General features: G+C 45.2%; 1 protein-coding gene across 4 annotated transcripts in view; it reads right to left on the reverse strand.

Annotated features, from left to right (window-relative positions):
• The window catches only part of RFX3 (regulatory factor X3), a 250,108-nt gene that overhangs the window by 26,241 nt on the left and 200,666 nt on the right, over positions 1-23,201 (reverse strand). For all 4 annotated transcript variants that reach the window (XM_073345241.1, XM_073345239.1, XM_073345240.1 and 1 more), the window contains 3 exons: positions 20,508-20,627; positions 2,469-2,590; positions 441-553 (listed from right to left, as the gene is read on the reverse strand). In XM_073345241.1, coding sequence (XP_073201342.1) covers positions 441-553; positions 2,469-2,590; positions 20,508-20,627 — 355 coding nt within the window. The remainder of the gene's footprint in view (positions 1-440; positions 554-2,468; positions 2,591-20,507; positions 20,628-23,201) is intronic.

Genomic DNA, 23,201 nt, shown 5'->3' on the forward strand with positions numbered 1-23,201 from the left:
GTTTAAAGCTCTCATCTCAGGAAACTTGTTTTTGTAATACTTGAAAAAAAATATTTGTTTCTTAATGTAAAAAATAGAAATGATTAATTGAATTAGATTTATACTCCCACAGCAAAACCAAAATATTGTATGCAAAATCTGAAATCTAATTTCTCAAATCTGACAGAAATATCAAGATCAAACTTTTTAAAAACAAACTAATTTTCATTCTCAATATTCTATAAAATATACTAATATTGGCTATTCTTACAAAACGAGAGACTCCAGAAAAATCTTATTGTAAACTTTCCCTTAGAACTGAATAAGCAAACTGCTTTTTAGACAAGTTAGACTCTCTCAGGCTGTAATATGTTTTGTATAGTCATATTGCATTGAGAGTGTTTGACTTCTCATGAAAGAATCAAAGGTAAAACAGTGTATATGAAATACATCCTTCTTACCTCACAGTGCTCTCTATAAAGACTCTGCAGTGATTTGATATCCTCAAACGTAGTACCATCTGGCAAAGAAGATATTTCAACTTCTCCAAACTCTGGAAGTACTCGAGATGCATCTGTTTCCATGACAACATAATGGAAGAAAGCTATTGTAAATAGTACCAATTACAGTTTAATTAGGAAAACCTTTAAGAATGATACAAAGAAATAAATTCTAAAAGGGATAGTACCCAAAGAACAAACACGTCCTTATTTTTATAAATAGCAATAAAAAATTATCAACACAAAATTTTAAACGCACTATTTTTTTAAGTACAAGATATATTATACTACAGGATATATAACATGCTAAAATGAAGTTATGTATATCCTACATGTCTCTACATCAAAGGCAAGCACTAAGGTATTTCAGTCTACAAGATATTTTCAGTAAAGCACAGAATAAAGTACAATATGTGAGTTTATAGCATATTCACATTGACTAGGTTTTATTTTGCACTATTGAACAGCTTTAGTACATTCAGTAGTATATTTGTCAGAGTATTCAGCGTTTACATTTGGAATTTAATGGACTTTAATGCATACCTAATGCATACTTTGAGTATGCTGCATAAAAAAAAAAAGTGTGTGACCAGTTATGTGTGTTTCAAAAACACTTACCACTGGCCTAAATATACTCCCACTGAAGTCAGTGGGAGCCAAGGTAGGCCAATGGTGAGTGCTTTTAAAATCCCAGTTTATGAACCTAACGCTAAGTGTGCAATTATGTAATGGCATGTTCAAATCAGGTGGTTATATATGCAAATAGTTATTAAATTACCACTGCTGTGTGCACATTTATGATTTGTATGCTCACCTGTGGTAAATGCCTCATGAACTGATGTATGCACAAATTGCACATTTTTGAGCACGTAGACCTTGGACCACAAGTTTTCAAATTTTGGTCCTTTCAGTTTACAGTAGTATAGATTATATCATTTAAAAATATAGCATACATGGCCATATTTCCAAATGGTAATGGCTACATTGCAATTGCAAAGCTTGAATGTAACCCCATTTTACACACACATTCAGGAGCGAAGCATACAATGGATGTGAGCACAAATATTAAGGCATCAGTTTTAAGTCTGACTGTAAATTTGACATATAATATATACAGTAAATTGTGTTGCAGTATATGTTTACAAGTATAGTGCAAATATAGATTTTGCACAACTTTTCTTCTATATGTACATGAGGTATGTGAAATGTTGCATAAGCTTCATGATGTAGAGCATATAGTTTCTGTATATAACTTCTGGGCAGTGTTCCCTCTAATTTTTCCCATGCATATGCAGAATGAATTTTTGTTATTTGCAACAATATGGAGGTGATGTGTGACACGTGTGACACATCACCTCCATATTAGTGCACATAACAAAATTCATGTGGTGGGGGTGGGGCCGAGGAGTTTGGAGTGTGGGATGGGGGCTCAGTGCTGGGACAGAGGATTGCGGTGCAGTGGGTGAGGGCTCCAGGGTGGGGCTGGGGCTAAGGGGCTCAGGGCTGGGGCAGAGGGTTGGGATGAGGAGGGGGAAGGTGGAAGGCCTCCGGCTGGGGGTGCAGGCTCTGGGGTGGGGCTGGGGATGAGGGGTTTGGGGTGCAGGCAGCTTGGGGGCTGCGGCGGGGAGAGAGGACTCCCCCAAGCTCTCTCTCCCTGCAGCAGCACCTGAGCTGGGGGTGGGAGGGGAGGCACCTCTCCCACAACCATGGCAGGTCTGTGCCGGGGCTCGGTTGGGGCCAGGGCGCCTCTCCCCCAGCCACGGCAAGTCCGGGGCAGGTCCATGCTGGGGGAGAGGCACCTCTCCCCACCTCAGCCCTAAGCCCCTGCATGGGGCTTAATAGGCAGCTGCGCAGCTTAGAGGGAATTTAGCTTCTGGGTGCCCCAATATGAATGAAAGCTTTAATGGGACACCCTAAGTCTAGAGAGAATTATGATGATGCCAGATGTTTATTTTTATTTGTACACCAGGATAATGTGCCCTCACATACCCAAAAACTGTTGATGATGTTGACTTTGGGCAATTACAGTTTGCTCAACAGATGTGCCTGTCTGCTGACCACTTCCTGTGAAACCATCTGCAACGCCATCCACTTTCTGCATAGGCTTGTACCTAAAAAATATTGGACACAAAATTAGACAAAATTATCCTTTTATTCAACTCCTCAAAAGTCCACTGTTACACAGTATGATTCTGTCCACTTCAGTTGCTCTGTCCTTAAATAGGATTTCTCCATCTCACAAAAATCTCAATATATAAAAGTTCTTTTCAACTAGATTCTGTGGTTGCTCTCTTCCTCTCAGGAATTAATTCAAATTTAAATTTGGCTGGGGACACTGATTCACTAAAATTATGTTCCGATTGGCCAGCTGGTTGGTCTAGCTGAACTGTGTTCACTGAACAAGGAAGTTGTTCAATATTTCTCTTAATACTTATAATTCAATATGTGGCTCTCTTACCTTATTTACTATACCATATCCAAACCCTGCAATGAATATGGAATTAATACTTGCCTCATAAGCATTTCTATGGCTCATCACTATACTATTTGGGCCCAACATACATTAAATAATTTATTTCCTCAATACCCCATGTGGTAGTGAGGGCTTTCTCAGACAGAGACCGAGGCAGGGAGATTAAAGCCAAAATGTGCAAAAATATCAAGGTGGGTAACGTAATCTCTTTTATTGGGCGAGGTAATATCTGCTGGTGAGAGAGACAAGTTTTTGAGCTACACAAAGCTCTTCTTCAGGTATATTCTGAACTGAATTAATATCTTGGGACTGACATGGCTACAATTACACTACATACAAAAATATCAACTAATTCTGGGTACCTTAATGATCGGCTGCCTAAACTGAGACACCTTAGGCCTGATTTTTTAGAGTCCTTAGCAATTTTATATTTAAAGGACTGTGCAGATATTAACTAATTAATCATCTGAACACCCCATGAAGTAGCTGGGTAAGCATCTTACAGATAGAGGAATAGAAACACAGTAAATCAAACTTAGGAATTTCCTGATGCCCAACCCTATGCTCAGCTCATTCCTTCTGACCATACAACTTTTCTGCAAGAGAGATTGCGCCTCAAATGCTCTGAGTGAATTCAACTGCAATTGTGAGCACTCAGCTCTTCTGAAAACAGGCTCCAGGTGTCTAAAACTGAGCACCCAGAATACGAGGAACACACAATTAATGGTCACCTGTGAAAAGTATGGTTTAAGTTAGTTGCCCTGCATCACATAGGAAGTCTATGGCAGAGTCTGGGATAGAATCCAGTTCTCCAGGATGGCATTTAACTCCTTTAGCTATGATACAATCCTTTTTCTTCCTGCAATCCCCTGTTTCATTCACCACACACCTTCCAACTTCTGCAACAAATAAAGCAGGGAACCTACAAACAACAGCCTCACTTGTTGCACACCCTGGATTCATTCTCTGAACACCAAACGTCTTGTGCATTGAATGAGACAGAGAGTCTGTGGAAAAAGAATAGTATGTGATCCTGTAATTAAAGCCTATATAAATAATGTACATAAACAAGGAGGCAGAATTAATATTGCATGGATAATCTTAATTTTTGCATTTCCTAATGTTCAGGCCTTTGCAATCATACCATTCTTTCAATGTAGTTTTTTTGTAGGTAATTTGCTAGGAATTTTTTAAAAGAAAATTAATTCTCTTATGTGCAAATGTTATGACCTCCCTGTTATCAGCAGGATTTGACTTCTGGATATTCAACACTATGGCACCTATACCACTAAATTGAAAGGATTAACTATAATAGCTGGCAGCAGAAATAGATTGTTCTCCATTGTGCACCAGCCACTTGATGATGGGTAACAAACTCAAATAGTGGATTACAAATTCATGAGTCCGTCCATTTGAAACACTGTATAGTTGAGTGCTTAGATTTGACTGATTCCTTCTAAAGCAGCCTGGCTAAATGTCTGAGAGTTGGGTTGTATTTCCAGCTTGTATAACTCCTCACTGGGGTAGAAGGCCTTGCTCAAGAATAAGGGTGGCAAAAGACACAGAACTATTAACTACTAGTCAGTAAAAGAAGTGAGACTTCAATTCAGGGTCTCCTGGTTCGCAGAGGGAGGATCTGTGTTGACTGTGTCCTGTCAAGAAGTGCACTATTTGTGGCATAATTAAGTAAGGCAGTGCATATAGTGTTGGGGATGTTCAGGATTTTTACTCCAAGCCAGGAACAAGCTGTTGTGAGAAAAACACAGATGGAAAATGGTGATTTTGAAAAATTCGTAACTCAACCAAATATGTTTGGATTTATATGGACACTTTGTCTTTGTGGAGCTTAGCTGGAAGTTTTGCAACTAGAGGGAAACGGAAACAAGGTAAACCTGAATATCCTCCATGGAAGGGGAAAGGTGTTAACCTCCGCTGAGGTCTGAATTTTTCCTCTGCAGAACAACAGAAACTGTGTAGGTTTCAGAAGAGTGGCAGAATTCTAGCCTGGGTTTGCTTCATTTGAGGAAAAAACGGTTATCCTACCTTTTTGTAACTGTTGTTCTTTGAGATGTGTTGCTTATGTCTATTCCATTGTAGGTGTGCACATGCCCATGTGTGCGGTCGTCGGAGATTTTTGCTGTAGTGGTATCCAGAGGGTCAGCAGTGGCACCCCCTTGAGTGCCGCACCTATGTGTCAGTATATCAGATGCTGCTGACCCTACACTCTCTCAGTTCCTTCTTGCTGGCAACTCCGACAAAGGGGCAAGAGGGCGGGTAATGGAATGGACATGAGGAAAACATCTCAAAGAACAACAGTTACGAAAAGATAGGTAACCGTTTGTTCTTCTTTGAGTGCTTGTTCATGTCGATTCCATTCTAGGTGTCTCACAAGCAGTGCCAATGGAGATGGGCTTGGAGTTCACAGTCTTGCAGCACTGGTCTGCCGAAGCCAGCATCGTCCTGGGCCTGCTGCGTAAGCGCATAGTGGGACATGAACGTGTGGACAGACGACCAGGTATCAGCTCTACAAATCTCTTGGATTGGCACCTGAGCCATGAGTGCACCTTGACTATCGCCAGTGGAGGCACACTTGCCAGCTTGTAGCAGTATCGGATGCAGGCTGTCATCCAGGATGAAATACTTTGAGCAGACACTACGCAACTTTTCATCCTGTCTGCCACAGCAACAAACAGCTGTGCTGACTTGCAAAACAGCCTTGTCCTGTCAATATAAAAGGCCAGCATCCTCCTGACATCCAGGGTGTGTAACCTGTGTTCTTTGGATTTATGAGGCTTTGGAAAGAAGACTAGTAAGTCTATGTCCTGGCCGGTATGAAACTGGGAAAATACCTTGGGCAGGAACATCAGGTGTGGCCACAACTGCACCTTATCTTTGTAGAATACAGTATAGGGCAGTTCTGAAGAAAGTGCCTTGATCTCAGACACCCTGCGGGCAGACGTAACCACCACCAGGAACAAAAACTTCTAGGGGAGAAGGAGAAGAGAGCAGGAAGCCAGAGGTATGAAGAGAGGCCTCATGAACCTCAACAGCATAAGATTCAAATTGCAGGGAGGGACAGAGTCCTGGATATGAAGGTATAGACACTCCAGATCTTTCAAGAACTGGGCTGTCATGTCATGAGCGAAGACCGACCTGCCTTGGAACAGAGGGTGGAAGGCCAAAATAGCGGACAGGTGGACCCTGATTGATGACAGGAATAAGCCCTGAAGTTTGAGGTGCAGGAGATAATCCAGGATCACCTGCAGCGAGGCCCGGATGCATCGTTCCAAATCCCAGCACGTGAATCTTTTCCACTTGGCCAGGTAAGTAGCTCTGGTGGAGGGCTTTCTGCTACCTAGCAAGACCTGTTGCACCTGGACCGAGCATTCCCGCTCTTCTGCATTCAGTCTTGCAGTAGCCATGCCGATAAGTGCAACGCATCCAGGTTCGGGTGCAGAAGCCTGCCATGGTCCTGGGATAGCAGGTCTGGCCAGAGAGGGAGCCACAGCAGGGCGGCTACTGAAAGGTCCATCAGCGTGCCGAACCAGTGCTGATGAGGCTACTCGGGGGCTATCAAGATAACCTCCACCCTGTCCTGTTTGATCTTCATGAGGAATCTGTGGATCAATGGCACTGGCGGAAAGGCATACATCTGGGCCCCCAACCATGGGAGCAGGAAAGCATCTGACAGGGAACCCCTGTCCATCACCTGGAGCGAACAGAACACGTGGCATTTCCTGTTCTGATGGGACGTAAACAAGTCCACCTGGAGAGTTCCCCACTTTTGGAAGATCATACTGGCCGCCTCCATATGGAGTGACCACTCATGGCGAGACAAGAAGATCTTGCTGAGGCAATCTGCTAGCACATTTCTGGTCTCGGGCAGGTGCGTGGCTACCAGATGAATGACATGCCGCATACATAAGTCCCAAAGGCTAAGAGCTTCTTGGCAAAGGGCCGACGACCTGGCGCCGCCCTGCCTGTTGATGTAATACATCGCGGCGGTATTGTCCTTGCGGACCTGCAGCACCTTGCCGCTCAGGTGGGGCAAGAAAGCCTGACAGGCTAGGTGAACCACTTTTAGCTCCCTGACATTGATATGAAGGGCCATGAAGGGAACTCCCTCCAACTGCAGGCAGGTGTGAGCCGTGGTGTGTGGGTGGCTCTTCACATGGCAGATCAGGTCTGACATGGTCTGAAAACGAACCTTTGGAAGGAAGGATCTGGCTCGTGTGGAGTTGAGAACTGCCCTGATTAACTCTATTTGTTGGATTGGCCTTAAGATGGATTTTTGATAATTTACTAACAGGCTCAGATCGTGGCAGTTGGAACACACCAGACTGAGGCTCCTCTGTACTTGTTCCCGAGACCTGCACTTGATGAGCCAGTCATTGCGATACATGAAGACCTGGACCCCTTGACGTCTCAGGTAAGCAGCCACTGGCGCCATTCATTTTTTGAAAACCCTTGGAGCTGATGAGAGGCCAAAGAGAAGCACCATAAATTGGAAACGGAGGAAACGTCTGTGACCTTGGAATATGGAAATAAGCATCCTTTAAGTCGAGGGTGGCATACCAGTTTCCCAGATCCAGGGAAGTGATGATGGAGGCCAGGGAGATCATGGGAAACTTCAACTTCTTGAGAGAGCATCACAGGTCCAAAATGAGTCTGAGGCTCCCTTTTGCTTTTGGGATTAGGAAATAATGGGAGTAGAATCTCTTTCCTGTCATGTCCAGAGGGACCTCCTCCACCACCTCCATGTGCAGGAAGTTCTCGACCTCCTGAATGAGGAGTTGCTCATGAGAAGGGTCCCTGAAGAGGGACAAGAAAGAGAGGTGGTAGGAGTGTGGTGTGGCTGAAAACTGCAGGGTTTAGCCTTGAGACACTATCTCCAGCACACAATGGTCCAAGGTGACCCATGACCAGGCCAAACAGTAGGGACGAAGACAGTTGAGGAAAGAACGGGGAGGATCCTTAGAGGTGAGTGGGGTGTTGCTCTCGATCGCACCCTCAAAATGAACACTTCTGGCCCCCGAGGTGCTTTGCCAGGCTGGACTGCGCAGGTGGGCAGAAGGAGGGCGGCGGCTGAAACTAACATCTCTGTCCCTTCTTTTTGTAGACTCAGGATAAGATTGCTAAGGCCTAGGTGGCAGGAGCAGTTGGAACTGCTTTCTTGCAGACTGCAGCGTATGCATGCCCAATGAGCAAAGGGTAGCCCAAGTGTCTTTCAACCCATGCAGCCTCGCAACCGTTTGCTCTGAAAAAAGACCGATCCCATCGAATGGGAGGTCTGCATCTCTTGGGAGAGGCCAGCAGTCTGAAGCCAAGAGCTGTGCCTCATAACCACTGCCAATTCGACCACCCTAGCCGCTGAGTCAGCCACGTCCCATGCCATTTGGAGGGAGCACTGAGCCGCCATGGTGCCCTCTTCCACCAGGGTGCTGAATTCCTGGGCCAAGTCCTGCAGGAGAGACTCCTTGAACTTACAGAGAGCGTCCCATAAGTTAAATTTTTCTCTTCTTAGGAGGGCTGGCAGCTGAATAAGTTTTCCTCCCAAACAGATCCAATCTTTTGGCCTCTTTGTTTTTGGGGGTCGAGCTGGTATGTTCTTGCTTATCCTTTTCATTGACTGCAGAAACCACCAGCAAGCCAGGGGCAGGTTGGGTGTAAAGGTACTCAAACCCTTTGGCTGGGACAAAGTATTCCTTTTCATCCCTTTTCAAGGTGGGCGGGATGGATGAGGGAGTTTGCCAGAGGGCTGTGGCAATCTTGAGGACAATGTTATAAACTGGTAGTGTGATACGGGCTGGGGTAGACGCTTACAGGACATTAAACAAGGTGTCCACCTGCTCAGTCATTTCCTCCACCTCTAGGCCCAAATTTTCAGCCATCCTTTGAAGCAGGGCCTAGTGTTCTTTAAAATCATCTGGTGGGCTGGCCCTCAAGGGTCCTGCAACCGCCTCATCTGGGGACGAAGATGGTGACTGTACTGCCGGGGAAGGCATCTTCCCCCTTGGGGGAGGGAGACTTAGGGGTGGGTGCAGTCTCCTCTGGCTTGACCTCCAAGCATGCCTCGTGCACCGAGCCTGGTGCTGTTCGTGCTGCCAGCTGTTGCTCCAAGGCGGTGGCCGATGAGCGGTGTGAAGGGAGCATCGCTATGACTGGCACTCCCCAATAAGGCCACTGCACTGGCCACTGGCCGTGCTGCCAAGGCGTGCCATTGACGTCGACATGGCGTCGGGTGCCCACTCATGCAATGAAGTCTAGGCGAGGGGCTTAACTGCCCTTCCGTGACAGAGGAATCCCCTTCTGGTGACCATGGTGGAAAGTCAACACTTTAGTCTGTTTGCTGACTGTCGCCATTGGAGACCAGTGCCCAGAGCGAGTGGATCAGTGCCGGTATTGAGGGGACCGGTGCTGGTGCCAGGGAGACTGAAGACATGGCAGAGAGCACTCCCACAGGGCAGGCGACCGGGACCTGCACCTACAGGATGAAAAGCGGGAGGGCGAACAGTACCAGTCGTATGGAGACCAGCATCTCCTTCTAGGCAATCTGCATCGAGACAGCAGGAACTGCAATCGCAGTGCCGATGACAAAGGCGATCCCCAGAGGATCTGGGCTGTGACTCCAGTGATCTGCGGCGTGGAGGTGGAGAGCACTTCTTTGCCTCTGGGGACTGGTGGCGCTCCACTGCCCCGAGGGGTCTTAGCAGCTGGCTTGCCCTCATGGGGAGCCTTTGCTGATTCCTACAGCATATACACTTAACAACTATTTAACCCTAACTACTATAAACAAACTATTTACAAGGTCCTAAGGCTCGAAGTCAGTAAAGACAAAAAACCGTTAGACCTTGCTATGCAAGGACAGGCACTCCTACCAACCACCACAGGTGGTAAGAAGGAACTGAGAGGCTGTATGGTCGGTGGCACCTGATATATTTATATATTGGTGTGGGACTCAAGGGGGCACCTCTGCTGATCCTACGGATACCCCTAAGGCAAAAATCTGCGATGACCGCGCGCGTGGGCATGCACACACCTAGAATGGAATCGACATGAACAAGCACTTGAAGAAAATGATTTGTTCCACCCCCCTCTGATCCAGGTATAGTAACTCCTCACTTAACCTTGTCCTGGTTAACGCTGTTTTGTTGTTACATCACTGATCTATTAGAGAACATACTTGTTTAAAGTTGCGCAATGTTCGGTTATAACATAATTTGGCCAGCTCCTGCTAGTACAGTACTTTGACCACTACTTGAGGGATTCTCTGGAAGAGCAACCCGTCAACACTAATGGGTGGGGGCTTGGAATCAGGGTGGGCCAGCAGCTCCCCATCAGCTCCCCTCCACCACCCCCAGTGCCTTCCACCTGCAGACAGGCCCCGCAGATCAGCGCCTCCCCTCTCCCTCTTTGTGCCTCCCGCCCACCGCAATCAGCTGTTTATGGCATTCAGGAGGCTGGGGAGGAGCGAGGACACAGCGTGCTTAGGGGAGTGGGGGGCGGGAAAAGGCAGGGGAGGGTTTGGGGGAAGGGGTGGACTGGGGGCAGGTCTGGGGCAGAGCCAGGGGTTGAGCACCCATCTGGCACTTTGGAAAGTCGGCACTTGTGCAGCCGTACATGAGCCATCCGGAGAAGGGAGTGGTGTGCTCATCATCGTGTTCAGTTCCCCCAGGGAAGTGTTTGCAGGCACTGTGTGCGTCCTTTGCCTCTCCTCCCTCCTGCCTCCCTCGGTGCTGTCTTGTAGAGTGTGAGGCTACATTAACAACAACGTGTTAACCCTTGAGGGCTCAGCCAAGTGCTAGTTCATTATTTATCATTCCCTGGGAAATATCCCACCTGATAGCAACGCTTAGGAGAAGCTCAGGGAGCTCATGAGCAGGTCCCCAGACAATCACCTGATTAGAACTTGTTTAAAACTTTTTCTGTATATGTATATAATGTCTTTTGTCTGGCGAAAAATACTTCCCTGGAACCTAACCCCTCCTATTTACATTAATTTTTATGGGGAAATTGGATTCACTTAACATCGTTTCACTTAAAGTCGCATTTTTCAAGAACGTAACTATAACTTTAAGTGAGGAGTTACTGCACAATCTGTGAGAGTCTGTTATTAAATGGCTGACTGTAATCATGTTCTCATTCTGATCCAATTAAATGGCAACCTGGAGAGTCTTATTTATTTACTTAGATTTTGTTCTAAAAGAAAACTCCACAACAAAGGGTGCCTATACAAAGCTCTGGGGACACTAGAAATACATTTAAATGCACAATTACATAGCATAGGATACACAAAACATAAATTGTCCAAAGCAGCAGCATTTCTGTGTTGCACAATTCCACTTTCACAGGAGAAGGTTTCCCTCCATTTTTGTTGATGTAGATCAGAGTGGCCTGATTGTTCACTTAAAGCATGATCACCTTTAGGATATCAGGTCTCTGAAAGTAAATACATGGCCACCCTATCCCAGAACATTTATCTGAAGTTTGGCTTCACATAGAGGCCAAGGGTGAAATTCTGGCCCCATTAAAGTCTATAACAAAACTCTCATTGACTTTAATGGAGCCAGGATTTCACCCTATGTATCATGGTTACAGAACTTTTCCGCATGCGTTCCTGATTCTAGGGTGGATGCATCTGCAATTGCTACAATTTGGAGTGGAGGAATTTGGAAATTTTTTTCTAATTATAAATGGCCATTATAAATACTGGAGAGAACATCAGGTTTTATCTGAAAATTCCTGTTAACCAAAACGGATACTGCAACACAACGTAGCTAGTTGCTACAGAATGTGTCATTTCACAAACTTTTCAGCTTTTGGAATACAATCCAAAATGCCTAAAGAGCATAAAAAACCAATCCTTTAAGAATTTCTAGGATTTAGAAAGAACTTAATTAAAAATATAAAAGCCAATTTAATCCTCTAGTGCTTGAAGTCAGGATTATTTTAGCATTTGCTCCAATGTGCTTCATGTGAAATATGTTGGGGAAAATTCTGAATTTTGGCATGGTGACAGAGTGACTTATCTCATGAGTTGACCAGTGTCAGTAGCACTGAGAAACAACTTGCAGGATCCAGCTGAGAAATGGAAAGAGAGAAGATTTTTTTCCCCAAGGTTCAGTAAAGCCCAGAGCTGAGTATGGTAGGCAATCTTGGACGTACTGTCTTTTATGAGTAGTAAAAAATAAAGCCTCACCAATATGGGTGATGAGAGGCTTCCCCATTTCCTTCCGAAGTGTCTAGCCTGTCTTGGTTACCTTTTGAGCTTTAATTATGGACATGGAAAATACTTACCAGTCACTAGTGTATACAATCTCCCTTCCGGGTCTAATCATTCTTTTCTAAAATTCGCCTACTGTTTATTTTACTCAGATTTCTTTCATTTTCCCAGGCCTCTTTATTAGTACTGAAAGAAGAGCTACAAAGGATACAGACACATTATGGATATTACATATTTCAAAAGATTTGATTCAGAGAAAAGGGTATTTGGATCTCAGAGGAATTTTACATGGCTAACTATAAGTACAGTAAAAGTATGGAAAGTCTTCAGATAATAGTGTCAATTTTCTACATTTGTGAGGAGTTTCTATGACCATCCAGAGGGCAGGGCCAACTAAAATCTTGGCCTGTCTATCAGATATCTCCTTCTGGATGTCTAGCCATCAGTTGAAGCTCATTAACATCAACATTGTTAGAACAAAGCTCAAGCTCCCGCCCACCCCACAAACCCTCCCTGCTCCTTCCTTTCTTGATTACTGTGGACAACACTATTATCCTATCACGCGGGCCCATAACCTGGGTATCATCTTTGACTCCGGTCTCTCTCTAGGTCTTCTCATCCAGGCTATGTCTAAATCTTGCAGATTTTTTCTGCATAACATCTCTAAGATACAGTACTTCCTATCTATCCAGCAAATTTCCCTTATTGATAGAGAGTGAATGAAAGGGGGCTTTCTTCCACCATCTCTTGGGAATCCTGGCCATAGGACATAGCTATATCATAGCTTCTTCCTTCCCTTTGATAGTTTTTTAACTTCCCTCCTGGCATTGGCTACTTTTGGCTCTTTAGCCTAACGTCACTGTTCTTTAGGTACTTCATAATCCTTTGTTAACTGCAGAGCCGGCTCCAGGCACCAGTGTCCCAAGCAGGTGCTTGCGACGGCAGTTAGAAAGGGGAGGCAGTTCCTCCGGCCACGGCAGCAGTTCTGCGGCAGCTTCTTTGTTCCGCCCGCCGTGGCGGCAATTCGGCAGCAGCTTCTCCCTTTGCTGGCTGCGGTGGCAAATCGGAGGCAACTTCTTCCTTTTGCCGTCCGTGGCAGCAGTTTTCTTCACTGCTTGGGGCAGCAAAAACTGTAGAGCCGGCCCTGGTTACCAGTCCCCACAACTCTATCAACCATAGGCACTATAACAAAGTTCATAGAATTTCCTCTCAGTGGGGTTCCACTCCCCAGGAGGTCAGAAAGAATTGGCTGGTGATTGGGTCATGCTGCCCCTTACACTCTTGGGAGGGGGAGTATGACAAATGCTTGCACAACACTTAAAGGGCACTACTAGAAAAAAAAAGCCCAATCTTTTATGCAGGGGTGCCAGCTCACCCATGAGTAGAATTCACATGCACAGCAGCTTGAAGAAAAAGCCTGCCTTTTCGTGCATGTATTTAAAGGTAAATTTTGAAGCTGAAATGATCACATAGAAATTGGGGATGGGAGGTTTACCCCCAAAAGATTACAAAATCAGAAGGCAAGCAAAAACATATTTTAAAAAAATCTTATGATTTTTATGCCAATCTCATGATTTTGGGGAGTCTGACTCATTACTTCTGAAAACTGGCATCCCAGGAAAATAATCTCTTTTATAACTCTGCCTCCTCTCCTCACATGCATTGCTGCCCAGCCTGTGATTTCTAGCATCCCTTGTGGAACTATATCTCCCAGAACACTCTTGTTCTAGGGCTGAAACTTGGAACAGGCTGTGCTGGGTCTATAACCTTCCAAAAAAGATGAGTAAACTCTGTTATATCTGGACTTCCATAAACTTCTCTCCGGACTCCCTTTTTCTCATTTCCCCCCAGTCCATCCTACTGAACATATTGCAGGTAAAGTTACAATAGCACTATATAAATAGCCATTGACTCAAATTCTCTGCAACAAACCACATACATTTACTAAGGGAATGGAGCAGAAACTAAAGAATAGAAATGCATGGCAAGATGCCTCTTTGATGTTACATGGACACACACAGGCAAACTGGTAAGAAAGAAAACTGAATTGAAAACTGTCGTACGACTCTGAAGGAACAGAAGTCACAGTGGACTGACTAAGTGATAAAAAGTTATATAAACAGGCAACACCCCTTCTGGATAAGTTCTTAAGGCTTAAAGATTTTGCTGTGGCAATGTTGCCAACATTCATGATTTTATTGTGCGTCTCACTATTTGGTGTTTTTCTGAAAGATCCAGGACCTGGAGTCATACTATTAAGTGAGATTCTGAGCTTTCATTGAAGAAGAAGAAGAAGAAAAAAAAGTTTGTATCCCTCATGGGTTTGCTGACAAATGCTGGAAAATGTGAACCCTGAAGGCTCAACAAACAAAAAGCAAATTGAAAGACTTCAGAATGTATTATTTAAAAAAACCCTTTAAGCCAATCTCATGACTTGCAGTTCTGACTCATGATTTTTTAATAGAGGAATGTGGCATACTGATCCAGTATGTGAGAGCTGCGTGTAACATACCAAGCTATGTAATCTTATTTTAGTGTTTTGTTCCATAGAAGACCTTGCTCTTGATGCTAATGGAAAAAAAGCAGCCCCTGGTTTTAAAATTAGCAAAAAGCAAATGGTAATTTTAACAGCTTGCAGCGCCACAAGCAATCAAAAGTTAAAGCTGTTAATGATTAGGAAATCAAAGAAACCCAAATGCTTTAATAACTTACTGTATACACAAAAACCTGTAGATAATGTACAGATATCTGAAAAATATTTAGATATTTTTAGTACTCTTTGGTGTGTGGATTGGTTCAGAGGTTATGCTAGCTGTTAAATAGTATCTGAAGAGCCAGAACTGTCCTGCAAGTGCACTGTTGCACATCTACAATGAACCTCGAACAAGTGACCCGGTGACCTTATTAGAAATGCATCTATTTGCAACCAAAGGCAAGAAAACATTAGACAGTCTAAAGAATGTGAACTTTCTTTGATGAAAAACAACTTTTAAAATCTCTCATTAGTTCAATGCCAAGAATGGAAAAGTTAATTATAGCTAAGATGAAAAGATCATGATGTTACGTCAGCTCTACAACTGCACAGTCCAAACACCTTGGCTGTTCAAAAAGAAACTGAAGGCTCTTTTCTTAAACACTAAATTGGGAAGCTGATTAGTATTATAATACCTGAATTTCTTTAACATTGCTCTAGATATTGTATTATAACCAAACTATAACATAGTTCTATAGATTGCATTATACTGTTTTTTTGAGAAAAGAATAATGTTACACTTCCATACTTTTTAGTGTAGCTTATAAGGCCAAACTGTTTTAAAAGGGTCCATAAAGTTACAAGAAGAGAAGCTACAGACTGATAAAGTAGTTGTGTTAGCAATTAGGCAGTGTAATAGACTGGATACTATTTGTATAGGAATTAAAAAGAATATGGATAAGATAGAAGAGTCAAGAATGGTCTCTTTACATTTATGTCCCAGAGAATGATATGAATGAATTTCTACAAGTAGCAAACACTTTGAGTTAAGTAATCAGAAAATACAAGGAGAGAGGTGATGGAAAATACGTTATCTTTGGATCAGACAAAAACAAAACAAAAAGAAGTTTTCTCTACACTGAGACAGGGATAGAAAACACAGAGCAGGCATAATTAGTGGATACCTCCAAAAGTTCAAAGAAGTGTTTGAAATTATCCTGGGAAGGTACAGGAGATGGACAACAGCTATTTTACTTGTGGAAATGGAGTCCATACCATATTGAATCAAACTGGAAATGTGCAATGGTTATTGTACTAAGGAAGAATGCCTCCTCACCCCCATCCAGAAAGGACACCTGCTTAAATATTAATTTTCCCTACAGTGAGACAAACTGATGACTCAAAACAGAATATATTATTGTACATTAAATTAAAAGGTTTCAACAAGCTATATGATAAGCCAACAAGCTATATGATAAGCTAAGGAGGAACTTGACAGTAGGGCTATGTCTACACTTCAAGCTGGGAGTGTGATCCCTCACTCAAAGAGACATACTTTTGCTAGATCTCATCAAGCTAGCATATGAAAAACAGAATGTAGCTGTGGCAGTGTGTGGCAGGAGGGACTAGCCACCCTGGGTAGGTGCCTACAGTCTCAGATAAGCACATACTTGGGGCAGCTTCGCCATGGCAGAATGAGCTGCAAAACAGGCTATCTTGATTTTTAGCATACTTTTAGTAAGTCTCCTCTGATGTATTGACAGAGAGCGATCATATCTTCCCTCAGCCTTCATTTGGTTAAGTTAAGCAAGCCATGAGTCTCCTCTCCTAAGGTAGGTTTTCCATTCCTCTAATCATCCTACTAGTCTTTCTATGCACCAATTCTGCACCAAATGTGGCCCAGGAGCCCCCCATCCCCTGTCCCCATGTGCCCCTGGAGCCCCCCTACCTGCTGTCCTCAACATGGTCCTGCCCCCCTCTGCCCTCATCCCCTTGTGGTCCTGGAGCACCCCTCCCATTCAGCCCATGGCTCGATGCTGTCAACCCATTAGCTCCTAACCTGCTCCCCAGTCTGTCCCCCGCACTAGCCCTTCTGAATCCCAGTCTGTGACCCCGCAGCAGCCCCGTGTGCCCCATTCTGCCTCCTTGGGCAGGCTGCTGTGATGAGCGCAGCTGGCTGCTAGCTGTAACTGCCAGTCAGCTGGCTGTTCTGGTGCCACAGCAGCCTCTGCTGGGTGAAAGGTGGAACTGCAGCACTTCTTGGGCAGAATGTATTTTCTGCAGAAAAAAAATTCTGCGCTGGACATGAATTCTGCATGTGCACAGAGGGGCAGAATTCCCTCAGAAGCAGAAGATGCTTCAGATTCAGGCAGGTATTTATTGTGATCTGAGAAAGACGTATTTGATTTCTGAGATGAAAGCAAAAATGGTCTTCAGAACTACTTTATCATGATGGAAAATGAAGTATTTACTCCTGGGGGAATTCTGCACCCTTGCGGATGCGCAGAATTCATGTCCCCTACAGATTTCTTTGCTTCTCCACCAACAAATTACTTTCTGATGGGGAAGCAAGAAGAGCAGTCATGCAGCTCTTCCCAGCAGTATGTTTTGGGTGCCCAGGGCAGCTGGCAGAGAGGTAAATCACTGTAGTGCAGGAGGCAGGACTGGAGAAGACCTGGCTCATAGCTCTTACCCCGCGGCATGCTCAGCTGCTAGTCCCGGCTGGGCTGCGGAGGATGGGACTTCCTCTTCCCCTGCACGACATCCAGAGCCAGGTCAGACCCACCCCCAGATTTCACCCCAGGCTGCAGGAAGCTCTGCAAACTCCCCCCTTCCGCTTCCTGCACTCATCACTCTTCAGCTGCAGGGAGAGGGATCACTGTACTGGGAGCTGCTCCCCCATCCACCTAACCCCCGTGCATCCAGACCCTGCCACCAAGCTTCATCCCCCCCGCACCCAGAATCCCCTTTGCCAAGCCCCACTTCCCCTGCACCTGGACCACCCCAACGAGCCACCTGCACCAGATCCCCACCCCACCGAGCCCCAACCAGCTGTACCTGGATCCCCACCCCACTGAGTCCCACTTCCCTAGCATCTGGGCCCCCCCGCACTGGACACCCTAAACCCAGATCCCCCTGTGGAGCTCTATCCCCCCCACACCAAGACCCCCCCGGTGAGCTCCAACCACCTTCACCTAGACCCCCCCCTGAGTCCCATTAGCATTGCACCCAGAACCCCCCAACAAGCACTTGTGTATCCAGATTCCCCCTGCACCCAGATCCCCACTGAGCCGCACGCAACCAGATTGCCCCACACAGAACCCTCTCTACCCACACCAGGATCCCCCCACACTAAGCCCCTCCATTCTTGGATCCTGCCAGGCTGACCCTGCTTGCCCACACCTAGTGCACCTGGCACAGAGGGGCAGGGCCCTGGGGTGTTTCTGGGGCAGGCCCTGTCCTTGCAGTGTGTCAGGGTTGGGTGCAGCCTCACCGCTGAATCCATGTCCTGGGGAGGGGGGGATGGATGGATACAGAGTGATCTCCCACCTCTGTGCAGCCAGTGGCCTGTGCTCCCCAATGCCATGCTAGAGCCTCCACATTTATCTGACAAATAAAATTTGCAGAATTTTGCAGAATTTTAAAATAAATGCTGAATTTTTTGGCACAGAATGCCCTCAAGAGTAAGTATTGTAGCTCAATGGGCAGTGATCTTGTTTACAATGCTATCTGAACTGACATTATAGCAATTAGAGAAAATACCACAAGAGTGAGCAAAGTAAAGGAATACTGACCTCAGAGGTAAAAGGAGAGGTATTGTAAGGGTCTGAAGCACACAATTTAAGCTCCATAGTGGGAATCTGTAAATCACTGGTCAGTTTTCCTGCTCTTAGGAATCTAGTGACATGATAATATATTGCAATCAACCTGGGTCTTTTCTGCAGATGATACTGGAAATTAATGCTTCCATTTCTTTCCTTTTCTTATTCCCTTCCTCCATATCTTTAACCCCCATTAAAAACACCACCACCACCAACAAAAGCAGGCAAACAAACAAAATACAATACATGTAACTTAAAAAAAATGCCAATTCTTCACCATACTCATTTGCTTGTATGTTATAGCTACATCTCTGACTGCTCAGCCTGTGTCTTTAGACTCTAAGCCGTTCAGAATTGGGACTCTCTCTTTTTTGTGTCTGTACAGTGCCTATCACAATGGGGCCCTAAGCAGCTGCATGCTATCATAATATAAATATTTACAACTGCCACTGCTACTACTCATGGAAATGATGAGCTTTGATTTTCAAGTGAACCTATCAAGTGCTTTGAGACTGAAGATGGCTTTTAGGTCCTGATTGTTTTTAAGACAACAAAGAATGCTGAGTACACTGTATGGGATTGCTCCTTCAATAGAACTGTTTCTATGGCCCTCTTTCTGTAGTGCTTGTGAGATGTCCTCGTTGACTTCCTGAGTTTTTCTGGATTCCTTGATTTCAAAGATATCAAATATTTCCTTTTGTGGTATCATGTCAGTCTATCACATATATATGTATCTGTCTTGAATTGTCCCTAGAACCCACGCGTCTAAGACAGTCTTTTTCAAACATATGCAAATCTCTGCAGTCTCCCTCTGCCATCTTGGTTCCTAGTGGTTACATATGCCAAGGGAAGACAGATGGTTTTACTGCCGCCTCCCTTCCTTGGAATTTTCCAGTGAATGGAGCTGCTTTAAATTACAGCTGGGATTCTACAGAAGCACTACTAGTGGCAGCTGCTGAGAGAAAACATTTAATCAAAACATATCTAGATGACATTGGTCATATTGGTTCCTAGTCAGGACCTCCCCTCTTTTTGGGTAGGGATGATACACTATGTTTCCTGTTGCAAAAGGGAAGTCAATCCCAGGCTAAATCTGATCCACTGTCTTATAAGGCCACATACAAGATGTAATAGTAAAATATGAACAATGGAGTTTGAAATTCAAAGTATCTTATCAGATTCAATCAATTTGGGAGAAAATAATCCAAAAGATTGTCCAGATGATAAATTTCAAGACAACTATATTATACTTTGCTTTTAGTATCAGTATTTGCAACTTTACCATTGTCTTTTGGAACATTTTGGTTAACTGATATCTGGAAACTTCAGAACAAACTTAACAGAATTTCAATTCTGATCTCCTTAGAAGTGGAATTTTAGAGACTAGTAAACAAGAACACAGTGTTTTAAGAAATATATCGGGACCATCTCTTGCAGTCTTTTAAACCTTTTTTCTTTTTTTGAGGAAATTCAAAGTGTAATGAAATTATCTCTGAATCAAGAAACAATCCTAATACTTCTATAATTTTTTTAGCATAGTACTTAACACATTGTGGAAAAGAACTCACACCCAAACCTTTTTCTAACAAAGAATGGTGTAAATCTAGCCTGATTTGTCCCCAATGATGGGAATAGAAAAAAGGTCTCCTGATGCCCAGTACACTGCATCACACAGCTTCTTCCTTATGATACCTTTTTAAAATACCAATGGGGGAGAAAAAAACCCATTTGCAACACATATAATCTCCATGCAAGAATAACAGTATCTATTTAGTGGGTCAGAATGGAAAATAAGTCTTTAATACTAAGAAGCACAAATAAAAGCATCCCACACTCCTTTAAAAATACAAAAAAAACTTTACTCCCTTTTACTCCAAAATTTATGCATAATAGAGAGGTTTATTAACTACTTCATATAGACGAGTAATTTCCAAAAATGCTGAAAGGAATTTGGTATCACACTGAAGCAATCCTCCCAGGTTTCAAGTGCTAGAAATATGAAAAAATATTTAATATAGTTACAATTTCCACACTGTACCTCTGTTTCTGCTGCATGGGTTGTTGTCTCATAGCCATATATTGCATGTCCTCTTGTAGCCGATTAAGAGGAGAATCTGGCTTGACACGAATCCCATAGTAATGATATTTGGAGTTCCCCCTTTACGAAAGAATAAGAATTAAGGGAAAAAAAGTTGATAAAACAGAAATAATTTGTCAGACTGTTTTTTTTCCTTTTAAAGTCTTACAGTTTACTTCTACTGGAAAATAGAGTACAGAAATTGGACCAAATTCTCCTCTCCAATTTCTCCTCCTGATTCATCAATTTTATACTTCTATCATACCATTGGGTTCATAAGATCAACTCCTCTCCCTTACATCAGTGTAAACCAGGAGCATCAGGCCCAGTAAATGCCCCTTAAATTGACTCATATGCAGAGACAATAATCCATACTATCCAGATCCAAAAGATCCATAATAAATCTGTGGAAAAAAACCCGACAAACTAAATTTGGTAATCTAAAGTTTCAACTAAACTTCAGTGTCAGTGATCTGAAGAAACTTGTTATAATGGTCTTTGTTTTAATCTTATTCATATATATAGATATATAGATAGATAGATAGATAGATATAGTGACAGGGTCGGACCAGATGGCTATAGGAGAGTAATAGTAGGCAGATATATTAGCCCCAGGCTAAGTAGGTCCCTTTTCCCTGGGTAAGGCAACAGGGAAGGTTTTTTTTTGTTTTTTTTTGTTTTTTTTTGAAACAGAAAGAAAATTTATTGGTAACACTTACAAAATTACCAAAGGAAACAAAACAACTATGCAACAAAACAACGCAAAAGAAGGTATAACACAGCAGCTTTCAGGAGGGAGAAGTGTTCAGGCTAGCCTGGGCCCAGAGCGGGGGGGCTTCCTCGACACTTGTGGTCTTCCACCCCCTTGAGTTACCTAGTGCCGCGCCCAGTGTCACCGATCCTCCCTCTCCTGAGAGTACCCGGTAAGATGGGCACGGCTGCGGGGTGGGCTGTTTAGGGGTGGGGGGGGTAGACACCCATGTATTATAGGACCCCTCCTAGATGACAGGAATGATGGTATCCACGGCGGCAACGGCTGGGGCTGGCGTCTCTCGCTCTTCCCCTCAATCAAAGGGTCAGACGGAGGGAACCGGACGGGGTCACTGAGCAGAGAACCCCGGACAGCGCCCACCGCTCCTCGAAAGCGTCAAGGGAGTCGGTGGACGCCGCCCAGAGGAACTCCGCCCGGATACGTGAATGTACTGAGGATCGGAAAAAGGCCCCACAATTGCAGGATGTTTCATGGGCCAAACGATGGGCCTCCACCCGGACAAAGGTGAACGTGGAGCTGTCATCTGGGTGATGGTCACGCCAGACGTCCACTAGGGAGTCATGTTCAACTATCCCTTGGAGAATATTCGCGGTGGCCGGGCTCGGTTCGGCCCCTGAGCGGTCCCATTCCTCGAGGGTGGTGTTAAAGTCCCCTCCCAGGACCAGGCACTCGTGCGAATCCAGGGTGCCGAGAAACACACACGTATAACCGTATGCCGAGAAAGTCGGACACCCGCTGATAAAATTGTGGCCGCCTGGAGCTCATTTGCGGGGCATAGATGTTAACAAGATTAACCACGAGCCCCTCCATACGGACTCGAAGGTGCAGCAGGTGGCCCGGCACAGCCTCATTGATCCCTAGCACCTCAGGCCATAGGTTGGGGGAGAACAGGGTCGCCACTCCAGCTTGCCAGGTCGCGAAGTGGCTAAAGTATACCCCGTCCCCCCACTCCAGCCACCACCTGTCCTCGGCGGCCGGGTCCGTATGGGTCTCCTGCAGGAAAACTACAGAGTACCCCCCTTCCCGAAGGTAAGAGAGCACCTGGGACCTGCAGAGAGCCATCCTACAGCCCCTGGTATTCAGGGTTGCAATAATAAGAGGCGTCATGCGGAGGGCTGGGGGGGTGGGGGTTTCGTGTTGGCGGGGGTATTCAGGGCCCCTGGCGGGTTGCACAGCAACCCGTGACCCATCCCGTGGGTGAGCAGATCGCGTCGGAAGCTGCGGGCTCGCTCGTAGGCCACAGCACCGCACCTTCCTTGCCCCCTGCCCTCCTTTATAAGGGCCCCTGTGGCCTGGAGGATGTGATCTAAGTCCCCCCATAGCTGAAGAGCCAGCTGTACCCTATTGCGGGCGCCACGGGTGTGCTCTAGGAACTTCCGTAGTGCATGCCGCAGCTCATGGGGGGGTGGGGTTACAATTCCCGAGGTGTTCCCTGGTGGGACTCTTAATACAGCCTCGTGGTCCGCTACGGCGGGTAGACAGGGTGCGGACCACTGACGGGGTGTCTGAGAGGCTGGGGTTATTAAATTCATTTCACGCCTTGGGGTGGAGGGGGATGGCAGGGAAAAAATTGCCACTCCTAATGGGTCACGGCTAGAAAGTGCAAAGACTGCTCCCTGGGGGGAATCTGTGAAAGGCGGAAAGGAAATAACCCTAGGGGCAGCATTAGCATTGCAGGAGGAGGGGACTTGGGCAGGGACAGGGGTGGGGGCAGGGGCAGGGGTAAGGCTCTGGGGTTCAGGAGGCAAGCAGCTAAAGGAAAGTGCCTCCTGAGCAGAGTCAAGGGTTAAGGGGTAAGGGAGGGGGCTCCCAATAACGCTAGGCACTGGCTCCATGGTGGTCTTAGCGGCCACGGCATCAGGTGGTAGACCACCTTCTGCAGG

This window comes from Lepidochelys kempii, chromosome 5 (genome assembly GCF_965140285.1).
Source record: "Lepidochelys kempii isolate rLepKem1 chromosome 5, rLepKem1.hap1, whole genome shotgun sequence".
Taxonomy (NCBI): Eukaryota; Metazoa; Chordata; order Testudines; family Cheloniidae; genus Lepidochelys; species Lepidochelys kempii.